This window comes from Colossoma macropomum, unplaced genomic scaffold, assembly GCF_904425465.1.
Source record: "Colossoma macropomum unplaced genomic scaffold, Colossoma_macropomum, whole genome shotgun sequence".
Classification (NCBI taxonomy): domain Eukaryota; kingdom Metazoa; phylum Chordata; class Actinopteri; order Characiformes; family Serrasalmidae; genus Colossoma; species Colossoma macropomum.
Genome location: NW_023494790.1, coordinates 5,249,579 through 5,261,740, shown reverse-complemented (window position 1 = coordinate 5,261,740; position 12,162 = coordinate 5,249,579). Strand labels below are relative to the sequence as shown.

At 39.7% G+C, this 12,162-nt stretch overlaps 1 protein-coding gene across 1 annotated transcript in view; it reads left to right on the top strand.

Moving 5' to 3' along the window:
- The first annotated feature begins 1,076 nt into the window (after positions 1 to 1,076).
- LOC118808800 (cadherin-related family member 1) overlaps positions 1,077 to 12,162 on the top strand; it is a 44,467-nt gene continuing 33,381 nt past the window's right edge. Inside the window, exons 1-3 of the mRNA XM_036571677.1 lie at positions 1,077 to 1,209; positions 1,531 to 1,533; positions 2,138 to 2,233. Of these exons, the coding sequence (XP_036427570.1) occupies positions 1,149 to 1,209; positions 1,531 to 1,533; positions 2,138 to 2,233 (160 nt within the window). The 5' untranslated portion in view covers positions 1,077 to 1,148. The remainder of the gene's footprint in view (positions 1,210 to 1,530; positions 1,534 to 2,137; positions 2,234 to 12,162) is intronic.

Here is a 12,162-nt window from a genome sequence, read left to right as displayed (position 1 = left end):
AGTGACATGCAGAGTACATACCAAAATGAGAAGCAAAACCTCTATTACATTGTTTTCATTTTGCTTTATCTCTTTACTGATTAACAACACATGAGGATTTGCACTTTAAAAATAAAACACTGAATATGTGTCAGAATTGAAAACAGTCTGCCTTAAAATGCAATGAAGGCACAACTATTGCTTTCCACTATGCAGTACTTAAAACAACGTTAAATCAATGTTATGGATCTTTTATTGTTTTTTGCATGTTACTGTTTAAATGCAGTGCATTGCATTTCAGTGTTTTAGTTCCATTTCGGTACAAAAAAGAGGTCAAGCAACATAAAACATTATAATAGAGGTTTTGCTTTTCGTTTTGGCACTTATTCCGCATGTCACCTGCGTAAAGTAATGTGAAGTGCGCATTGTGTTTCACTGTTTTTACTGTTATGACTGCATTTCAATAAGGACAAATCATTTCATTACATTACAAGGTGGATTGTACTCAATTCTGACACCAATGCAGCATTTTAATTTTAAAATGCAAATACTTTTTTTCAATAAGGTGGTCAAGCGATGTGAAAGCAATATAATAAAGATTTTGTTTTTCATTTTGGCACACATTCTGCGTGTCACTATGGAAAAGTAATGTCATGTGTGCATCAAATTTCACATTTGTCCGCTGTAGTGATTGCTTTTCAATCTGGCATGAATTCCTCTCCACATATATCATTATGACATTACGGCATTATGAAGTCCCCCTGTACTGAAATGTTACCCATGATGCAAAATTTTGCTCCAGTCATTATAAAATATGCAGTGTAAAGGGCAGCTGATGTTTTCAAATGATGTCAAAATGAACTGAAAAAGAATGAAATCACAAGGTTTTCTTATGTACATAAGGAAAGAGTGAGGAGCTGTATCACCTTGCTGAGTGAGTGTGTGTGTGTGTTGGGTGTTGTTTTGAGTCACTGTTGGGTTCGACAGCGTGAGGAGCCCTAAGGTGTGGAACAGCAGCAGAGGAGCGCGTGATACGTCACTGGATTAGAGTGTGTGAAGCTTCTCCAGCTCAGCTCGGCTCAGTCCTGCTGGAAGACGTCTCCAGAAGGACACCGGCTTCATCTCACTCTCCGCATGAGCCTCCTCCACACTCTCGCTCTGCCCGCAGGATGAAGAGTCCACACTCGCTCCGGCTCTCTCTGCTCCTTCTGCTGCCTCACATCCACCTCGGTGAGTTCATCTTCATTTGTGTAAAAGCTTTCAGGAGGGACGGAGGGAAGAGGTGAGTTAGTTATCAGCTGCGCCGGAGCTGTTATTGCCCTGATAATCCTTTAAGTACACGGCAAAATCCCCAGTGCTGAATTAACTACAGCGTTCATTTGGGTCCAGCTGGACTCTTCAGTAATGGGGAGGGTTAACAGGAACATTGGGCTGGGTGGGTGTGTGTGCACTTTGTAAACACCTAATTTCTTGCTTTTTCTCTCATTTTCCACCATGATGTCATGTTTTCATAACTTTTTCTGCCTTTGTTCTGCTAACCTGCTCCTATAGCAAGTGAGTGACACTGAAACATTTCCCCTTCGCAGCTGCATATTTGCTTATTGGCTTTAATATTGAGTGTATTTTCTTATGGACTTGAAATAGAATTTCTATTCTGTTTCCATAAGTCAGTCATATTTAAGAAGTGATCAATATGAAACCAGTTTGGTCCGTCTAGACTATCATCTGGCTGCAGCTTCAGCTTTGCTTGTAATGTTGCTTTAAGTTTTATTTATTTATTCATTAATTTTTTTTTGTTTTGTTTTTATTTTTTTTGTTTGTTTTTTAACAGCGCTCTCACACGGCTTTGCCAATTTCAATCTCTGTCCATTTCATCGCTGTCAAAACAAAACGTTGTGTCTCCAAAACAGTAACTTTACTACAGCAGGAAGAAACAGAGCTTCCTAAGTTTTAGTCTAAGTTAATGTAATGAGATTTTATTCTACATCAGGCTGTTTCTGTTGGACTATTTGCTATGAAATGTTTGTCATGGTGTGGCTCCTGGCACTTTCCAAAAAAACACAAACAAAACAACAAGAATACAAGGTTTTGTTCTGACCGTGATGGTACGTCAAATTAGAGACACATAAAACTAATTTTAATCTTTACGTTCTTCCAGGACAATCCGATTTTGCTCCTTACTTCTATGACAATGGCCCCAGCAGCACCAGTGGGAACATGGCGCTGTTCAGCATTGCTGAAGACACACCAGTGGGTGAGTGCTTGAATTAACTGGACATTCGAGGGTGCAGTAGTGTGCCCAGACTTTGGCAATGGCAGGAGCTGAGGTGCTTAAAATGGGCACCTTGTGAACAGTTGTGAAATGTAAGCCGTTTGAAGGCGGACAGTTTGGCTGTTGGGCGTTGAAAACTGACAGCTTCAGCCAAAAAAATGCTCGGTCATGAGAAACTGCAGCTCTGCATGATCAACCTGGTGTTTTTAATGCCCTTTTGTAAATTTACGGATACAACCAAACTGTGCCTGGCGTTTAGGGTTAGTTTTAATTTTTTAATAGGTTTAGCACAGTGGCACATTAAGCATTTAGAGCCCATCAGAAAGGGCACTTTAAGACAAAAAGCCATGTGAAACTATGTCTTTATAGACCTCGCCAGTTGTGGTGGAACAGGAAAGGTTCTTCCCCAAACTGTTGCCACAAAGTTGGAAGCATATAATTGTTTAAAACATCTTTGTATGCTGTTGCATTAACATCCCCCTTCACTGGAACTAAGGGGCCCAAACCCTGAAAAACAGCCCCAGCCCATTATTCCTCCTCAGCCAAACTTTACTATTGGTGCTATGCATTCTGGTAGATAGTGTTCTCCTGGCATCCATCAAACCGAGATTCTTTCATCTGAATCTGCCAGATAGTAAACCATAATTCACCACTCAAGAGAACACGTTCCCACTGCTCCAGATTCCAGTGGCGGTGCTTTACACTACTCCAGCTGACAGTTGGCATTGCACATAGTGATCTTAGGCTTGTGTGCAGCTGCTCAGCCATGGAAACCCATTTCATGAAGCTCCTGATGCATAGTTCTTGTGTTGATATTTCTTCCACAGACAGTTTGGAACTCTTTAATGAATTATAAAACAGTGTTTTTTTATGTGCTTCAGCTCTCGGCAGCACTGCTTTTTGAGTTTTTCTGAGTATGGTCTACCATTTCAGCTGTTGTCGCTCCTAGATGGCTTTATTTCACAATAATAGCACGTAAAATTGACTGGAGCACATCTAACACGGCAGAAATTTCATGAACTGACAAAAGGTGGCATCCTGTGACAGTGATACGTTTAAGGTCAGTGAACTCCTCAGTATGACCCATTCCAGTGTTTGTCTATGGAGATTGCATGGCTATGTGCTTGATTTTATAGGCCTGTTAACAATAGATGTGGCTGAAACACGTGAACTCACTAATTAGTAGGGATGTCCACATACTTATGGTCATATAGTGTATTTGTACTATGGTGAATAACATCAGTGCTGTGATTTGGTTGCCGCAGACCATCATACCTGTGATACTGTTTACAACAGCACACAACCTTCTGTTCTGTTGCTTATACAACAGTTTTGCAAAGATAGAAAAAGTAAGCCTCAGAAAATTTTTAAATATGTTTCATTTCACTCCAAAAGTAGAGTGATGCATGTATTGTTGTTTCTTAGCAAACAAAAATCCCAGACTTATCAGATTCTAAGACTTCAGCAAATACATCGATTATGGCACAAACTGGCTGAGCTGTTCTTAAGATATAGAGATATTTAATAGAAGTTTGGACCATCATCGGTACATGGCTATTTAAGAGGCTAATCAGTTAATCGATATAGTATGTTTATTGACAGCACTGTGAGATTACTGTGAAACATCGCTGTTTTCGGAAGAAAACCTCATATCTCCAAAATGGTAATTTTATAGGAGAAGGAAAAAACCTACTTTACTTTTAATGTACGTCAATGGACCCAGACTTTTTCCCAAGTCATTTTGGGCCGTTTCTTTTAGTCCATTCATCATGAAATTTACACACAATGTAAAGGGTAACCGGCATTTTCAAATTATGTCAAAAACTGAAAAATGGAGATATGAGGTTTTCTTCTGACAACGGCGATTTATTGGAACACAGCTGCAGAGGTACCATTCATCTGACAAAGCATTAGTGAGGTCAGACACTGATGTTGGGCGATGAACCCTGGCCCGCAGTTGGAGTTCCAGCGTTTTCTCAAAGGTGTTGGATGAGGTTGAGATCAGGGCTCTGTGCAGACTAGTTAAGATCTTCTGCACACAGTATTTTTGCATGGACCTCACTTTGTGAACGAGGGGCAAAGTTGAAAGCACACAAATATCTGGGATGTCAGATTTCCCACCACTGGAATTAAGGGACTCAACCCACGAAACACATTATATTACTTCCTCCAGACTTTTTAGTCAGCACTATGCATTCACACAGGTAGTGTTCTCCTGCCATCCATCAAACCTAGAGTTGTTGTCAGACTGCCAGATGTTGACATGTGCTATATCAGACCAGAGAGTGCATTTCTGCTGCTCGAGAGTCCAATAGCAGAGTGTTTTACACCACTGTAGGCATCGTTTGCCATTGCACATGGTGCCATGGTTACCAGGGAAACCTGATCCATACAGCTCCCAATGAACAGTTCTTGTGCTGATGTTTCCAGAGGCTTGGAGTGTTTACAACAGACTCCCGTTCTGTGAGCTTGTGTGGCCCACCACTTCACATCTGAGCTGTTATTGCTCCAAGATGTTTCAGCTTCACAACCACAGCACTTACAGTTGTCTAGGACAGCTCTGTCAGGGGAGAAAATTGACACACTGCCATCTTATGACAGTGCCATGCTGAATGTCACTGAGGTCTTCATGTACCTGTTAGCAATGGGTGTGGCTGAATTAGCCAAACACTACTAAATAGGGTGTCCACATACTTTTGGTCACCTTGTGTATATGTGTGTTCTAACAGAGAAATGTCTATTTTTGCGTTTACAGATATATTACACCTGAAAAACATGTTAACTTATTTATTTTTTAAAATAAAACTGTTATTTTAACAATTACACCTTCTTCAGCCATCAATTTAAAAATGTTGGTTTTTAAATCAATTATCTAGAACTCCAAGCACCTCAGAAGTGTTTGTCCCCACAGTCATGTGTAAAGGGTAAGGCCATATTTTGAAGAAAAAACATATTAATTAAATGACATAAAGAAAACAAATGCCAAATAAATATTATAAAATATATAATGAAAGTTGGTCCCCAGGAGTCGTATCACTGGTGTTACTATGTAACAAAAAAATCTCTTATTTTGAAATAAAAGTCACACTGATGACATCACTTGACTTCCTTTTACCCGTTTTCTGAGGATCTATGACGAAAAGCTCATGTCCACCGTGTCTTTCAGTTATCAGAGATTTTCTCATTTAGCTCATGATTTCATATGAAGCTTTTAGCTGAAGTCACTGGTATGACCGACTTTATTCTGAAGTAATTGTGAAAAAATAGAATACAAATCGATTAAATTTCATATTTTAGTGGATATTCCATGATTGACAACATGTGGTTTGATGCTCTGTAGAAGACATTTTGTAAAATGCATTGTTCATTAAAAATGTCTCTGGTGTTCCCTTTATTATGTGTAACACCAATGAGGATCAGTAACACCAGTGACTCCTATGGAGAGATACAAATGTGGACGTTTCTATAGAATGACCCATATGTTTAAGAACATAGCGCATGCATATGGTTCCAAAGTATGCAGCATTGTGCAAAAGTCTGAGACCATCCTTTATTCAACTCCCAGTCAAAATGATCATTAAGTACTAGTCATTCATTTTTCAGCATAAAAATCAGAAAATATTTATTTAAAAGAAAATTATACAGAAACCTCAACAACTAAATATAATATCACATTTTTCAGTATCTACTGTGTCACTCTTTGCCTTTATTACAGCTTCCATTCTTTTCAGGAGACTCGTTTTCAGGTTTTTCCACACCCTCAAAGTTCAGTCTTAGAAGTTGGTTTAACATTTTCTGCATTTCTCCATCCGAGTAATCTCAAACACATTCAGCCTTAGAAAGCTTTTCCTTCCTTATTCAAGTGGATTACCTGATATCAAATCAGAAATATGTCCTGAAAAATTAATAACTTAACGGCAGTTTTGACTGGAAATCAAATAAATGAACGGGCCGGGGGGTTGGGGAGGGTGGTGTGGGGGGGGTGGCTGGTCTCTCTGACTTTGCACAGGATGTGTACTGTATATGTACACATACATGGCATACATGTATGAAAACGGCCTTGTTCTGAGATTAGCTGTGTCAGTCATGTAGGCTACAATGGAGCTGATCCCTCTCTAATCTGTGGGCTTTAGCCATGTAGTAATGCCACATTCCCTCCAGGTACCTGCAACTTTCCATACTCTTTCACTTTACCCTGTGGTTTGAGTTGCATGGAGGGCCCTGAGAACAAATTTGGGAACTAGACTAGAATAGGTTTAACATCTGCGTAGTTTTGGACATCAAGGTTACATGCTTGTGTTGAAGGTTACATAGAGGGATGTAACAATACAACACACTGTGTTGTATCAAATTGCATCGCAGCATATCATATTTTATTGTATTGTGTTGTATTGTATCTTTGTATTTTGAATAGCTTGTGGCTAGTGTGTACGGTTGGAGCTAACTTATTAGCGTAAGGCTAGACTGTGAGATAGCGACATTATAAAGCACAGCTTTTGTTTCGTGTTGAATGCTCAAGTAAACTGCAAATGGAAGCCATGCCTTATTTAAGCTGGGCTGACAATGTAAATGGAATAGAGACGCAACTGCATTTTAACATATCTTACTGAATGCAGGTAACTTGAGTGTGAACTTATGTACAGCTGTGATTATTTGAGTAACATGTAACTTAAATTAACACCACACAAGCACATTTTACACAGGTGAGTTTGCTCTGAGGCCTGTTTGATGACTAAGTGTTGGCGAAACAGAAGGTGTTGATTGGTGTTCACGTACGGGACTCGTTCACCAGATAAATCAGCTCCAGTCTCAGTTTCGTGCAGACGGTGGGCCATTGCCTGGAAATGTACCTCAGTGTAGCCCCATGAATTTTCTCAGCCAACCTCCTTTTGGGCAAGGAGAAGCTCAATTTAGATGCAGTTAGTCATTTAATTTAGCTCAATCAAATAACCGCAAAGACAAGACGAGGCCTTTTTTGAAGCTTCTCATCACACACAAGCAATCAGGCTTGGTTTACACAGTTCTACACTGAGATTATACTTGATACAGATGTTTCATTGATGCAGCTGGAGTCAGGAACATGAACGTTTGAACACCCCTAAATTACATATTTTGTTAATTTTCTGAGTGAAAAGAAGTTAACACACCCTCTACAGTGAACTCACTTAAATATAGCATTTTTTTGCAAATGTTAGTGAACAATTTCTATTTATTTGCTGTTTAAAATTTTGGAAAAAAAACATGAAATATAAAATGAGCGACAGCTTTTGCAATATTTTCCCCCAATATGTTAAATTCAGTAAATAAACAATGGTGTAATAAAGTAATGGTGTTTAAAATGTGCAAAAGTGTGTTCTCTGTAGAGGGTGTGTTAACTTATTTACACTTAGAAAATCAACATCATTTGACCAGGGGCGCCCACACTTTTGCATGCGGCTGTACACTGATCAGGCATAACATTATGTTTCTACGCTCATTGTCCATTTTATCAGCTCCACTTACTATATAGGTGCACTTTGTAGTTCTACAGTTACAGACTGTAGTCCATCTGTTTCTCTGCATACTTTGTTAGCCCCCTTTTACCCTGTTCTTCAGTGGTCAGGACCCCCATGGACCCTCACAGAGCAGGTACTATTTGGGTGGTGGCTTATGAGAATAGTCCACCAACCAAAAACATCCAGCCAACAGCGTCCTGTGGGCAGCATCCTGTGACCACTGATAAAGGACTAGAGGATGACCAACACAAACTGTGCAGCAGCAGATGAGCTATCGTCTCTGACTTTACATCTACAAGGTGGACTGACAAGGTTGGAGTGTCTAATAGAGTGGACAGTCAGTGGACACAGTGTTTAAAAACTCCAACAGCACTGCTGTGTCTGATCCACTCGTACCAGCACAACACACACTAACACACCACCACCACGTCAGTGTTACTGCAGTGCTGAGAATGATCCACCACCCGAATAGTACCTGCTCTGTGAGGGTCCATGGGGTCCTGACCACTGAAGAACAGGGTAAAAGTGGGGTAACAAAGTATCCAGAGAAACAGATGGACTACAGTCTGTAACTGTAGAACTACAAAGTGCACCTATATAGTAAGTGGAGCTGATAAAATGGACAATGAGCGTAGAAACAAGGAGGTGGTCAGAATGTTATGCCTGATCGATGTATATTTCATATAAGACACTATTTCAGTGAGAAAAACGATGAGCTGGATTAACATTTAAAATGATGGTAATGATTTTTCAGCTTTTTATGTACTTTTGCTGATAAGTACATGCAGCACATTAGACCAGCAAAATAGTCTGTGCTGACTCAGTTGACACCTGACGTGGGGTTTTGACGGCAGTTGTTGAGCTGCAAAAACTACATTGGATCAGATTAAATCAACTGGAAGCTGATATAACTTCCCATTACTCTTTTATTTTGATATATACGTATCTCAGCTAATTATTAGATGCTATACACGTGAATGCTATATGACATCCAACAAATATCTGGACTAATATTCATCATTATATTTATCTGTATAACGTGTGTAACATTCAATAGTGAGTACTTATATATACAGAACAGGGGCGCAGCCATGGGTAGGCTGACCCAATCAAATGGGGAAAATGTTCATTAAGCTGAATTACTTTAAGATAATGGAAATAGATTTGTTTTCTGTGAGTGTTGTCATTTTATTATGGCTAGTCAAATCATTACACTCTCTAACAAGCTCCACCTTCTTTTCTCAGCCCTCCACTTGCTATATAAACAGGCTATGGCCGTCTGCCATATCCTCAAGCCTTCATTTCGTTACATGCCAGAGTTCGTATTTGAAACCTGGGGGTGTTTCAAAGTGACATTCAGTCCCATAAATTATGTTGTTTTTTATCAGTCCAATGCTGGAAAGAAAACAAAATGTTGTTGTCAGTTTTCCGCAAATTTAGTACTTATATTGCTCTTTTACTACAAAGGCTTAAATAGACTTTCTGAAAATGTCAAAGCAAACATGAATGTTGGTTTAATACATCAAAGGTAAGACACTAATGGATCATAAACATGTTTTAGACCCACTGTGGCAGTACGTTTTTGGCTTTGATGATGAGGTTTAGGTTTTTAAGTCATTTTTTCCTCATCTTTGCACGTCTCAAATGTCTGCTTTTAACTCAGCCATATCTTCTTTGGGTCGGGTCTGTGATGAATGGACGTTTGCTTTATAGTAAAGATTTGCCACCTCTGCCGTGTTAGTATGAGCCTTGCATTCTGGTCGATTGTTGGAATAGGTAGGGTGATGAATGCATGGCTGTCAGGAATGGGCTATAGGCTGATGATATGACATTGTGAAGTATTACCACAACCTAATTTGCCTACCTAACTTTTTCACAAACTGACTCAAAAAATATTTCTACCTATTTCACTGGCACACTATTGTTTAATTGTTTGAAATCACGTCCTATAATAACATTTTTTATTTTGTGTACAATAATAACTTGCACACAGTACACTTCGTTAGAAATTCCTGCCTTTTACTTCCACTCAGTGTCTCAAGCAAAGTCAGACATAAGCACACTCTTTATTCATACACAAACGCGTTTTGAAAGGAAATTATGTTTGTATTTATTGATTTATATGTGTGCTGTCTTAGGATTTCTCACATCTTTTTTTCTTAATTAATTTAAAACTAGGTGATAAACAGCCATCGTGAGGGATGCAGGAAGGCGTATTAGGTTGGGGGTGCTTAAATTTTTAGCAGCATATTCATGACAAATTCCTTAGCCTCATGCTAAATACTATGTAAGGGTCCAGCCTGCGCTGCCAGCAGAGGGCAACGGCGGCAAGGTGCCCAAGTGAAGTGCTATAACTTCAGGAAACTCCAAGTCCCAGAAGCCCTCAGGCTGATTAGGCCCAACCTGACACACCTGTGGACTCCTCTACTTAAGGCCGTGGAAAACAGCAGCACTTTGTCACACCTTTGTAGAGGGGTGACTGGAATGGTACTTAGCCCAGGAGGGTATTTGAACAAAAAGAAAAGAAAAAGAAAAGAAAAGAGAGCTAGAAGAAACGAAAGAAAGTAACTGCCCCAAAACTTCTTCAAAATAAAAAAAAAACAGGAAGGCTTGAGCTACAAACGGCTCCAAGCCATACAAAGCTGTTTGCTCCACTAAGAGCAAACAAATGAACATAAAGTCTGCCTTCCCCTCATAATTACAGAGGAAGTCATTTTTGTTTTCTCATTTTCTTTTATTTCACGTTTCTAGTTCAGCCTTTGTTTGAGCTTCCTTTAGCGTCCCCTTTGTTGGCCCTTTTTCCCGCCTTTCTATTTCCCATTCCTTGAGGTGTTTTTCCCAGTGTTGCCTGTGCTTCCCGGTGGCGCAGCGGTAACTCCATGGACCTCCGATCAGTACATCGGTGATTCGAGCATGGCTCTGGGCCACCTCAACTCCAACGTGCCAAATTCACACTCCATTGCCTCAATAAATTTAATCAACACCTTTTCTCACGGGTTTTCATCTTTGCACGTCCCGTAACATACTGTGCTTTTTTCCTCTTTTCATTTGAGTTATTTGGAAATAGATGACACCATACAGCTGTGCACGGGTAACTGACACAGCAACCACAGCTAAAGCTCACCCTGCTGCTCTCTCTGCTCTCTCCAGCTGGACAAACTGTATGCAAATGAGCTGAGTGTCGACCAATCAGATTGTTGATGTGAGCCAGGAAACCCGTGCTTGCGTCACACATGTAGTCAAGAGATCATTACAATGGTTGGGAGTGAGAAATAATTATGTATATTTTTACGTTAAGAAAGGTTTTCGAACAATATTAGGCCACGTCAGGGTACAGAACTGGGCTACAGCCCCTGTTTGTGCTTTAGTGATGCCCCCAAAGCAGCCAACGGTTGGCGAGGGAAGCGATTCAAATCCCTGCAAAATGCAGTATTAACTTAAACAGTGCTACTACTGCAGATTTTGAACATGTATAAATCATTTCTGAAGAACAAAATCAGTTCTGTTATTATTATTTTGCAGTGGAATCCTCCTTCTGGAGGTGCTGCAGCCCCCTCAACACCCCCACTTTCTGCATCCTTGCCCATTGCTGTAGGTCACAACACATCCTAAGAGCTTGCTGGCCAAAATGAAGATACAAGTAGCATTTCGGGAGCATTATGTAGACCGTTTAAAACATCCTAGTCTTATAATCCTTGAAATTAGTGGATACTTTATTAGTGGAATTTTTTATTAATAAACTTACACATCTTAAACACATCAACTTCGACACATCAAGTTGTGTTATTATGTGCCCTGTCATTAATAATCCATGTAATTACTACTTTTATTCATTTTCATATATGGAAGTTAAGGAGATCCACCCCCATTATAGATCCAATATGTTACAATTATAATAGAACATCTGTTGCTGAAAAGTTAGACAATCAGGTTTTGTTTTTGTCTGAAATTGATGTAGAGCATATTTGTTTCTGTGGATTGTCTCAATGCGATTGTCTTCATATTGCATTATAAGAGGCAATCATAGGGGTCCAAGCACCTCACACCTTATGGAGCCAGTATAGGCATTTCAGCGGACAGAACGCAATAGAATGTCCTCTATTTATATTAACAGTTGAGGAGGGATCTCAAAAGGAGATGTCTGACAAATTCCATACAAACTGACCTTTTGACTCTGGTATGGTAAGCAATAAGTTATTTTAAACAAATAATTTAAAATGCAGAGAAAGCAGTACAGTTGTTGACATGACTTACATTGGCATAGCTGTTCAACTCAGTTAGCTGAGCCAGTCTGCAAGAGAGATACCCAATCCTGGTCCTGAAGACCTGGCACCCTGCAGAGTTTAACTCCAACTGTAATCTAACACATCTGATCCTGGTAATAAAGGCCTTCAGAGACATCTGAATGTTACAGAC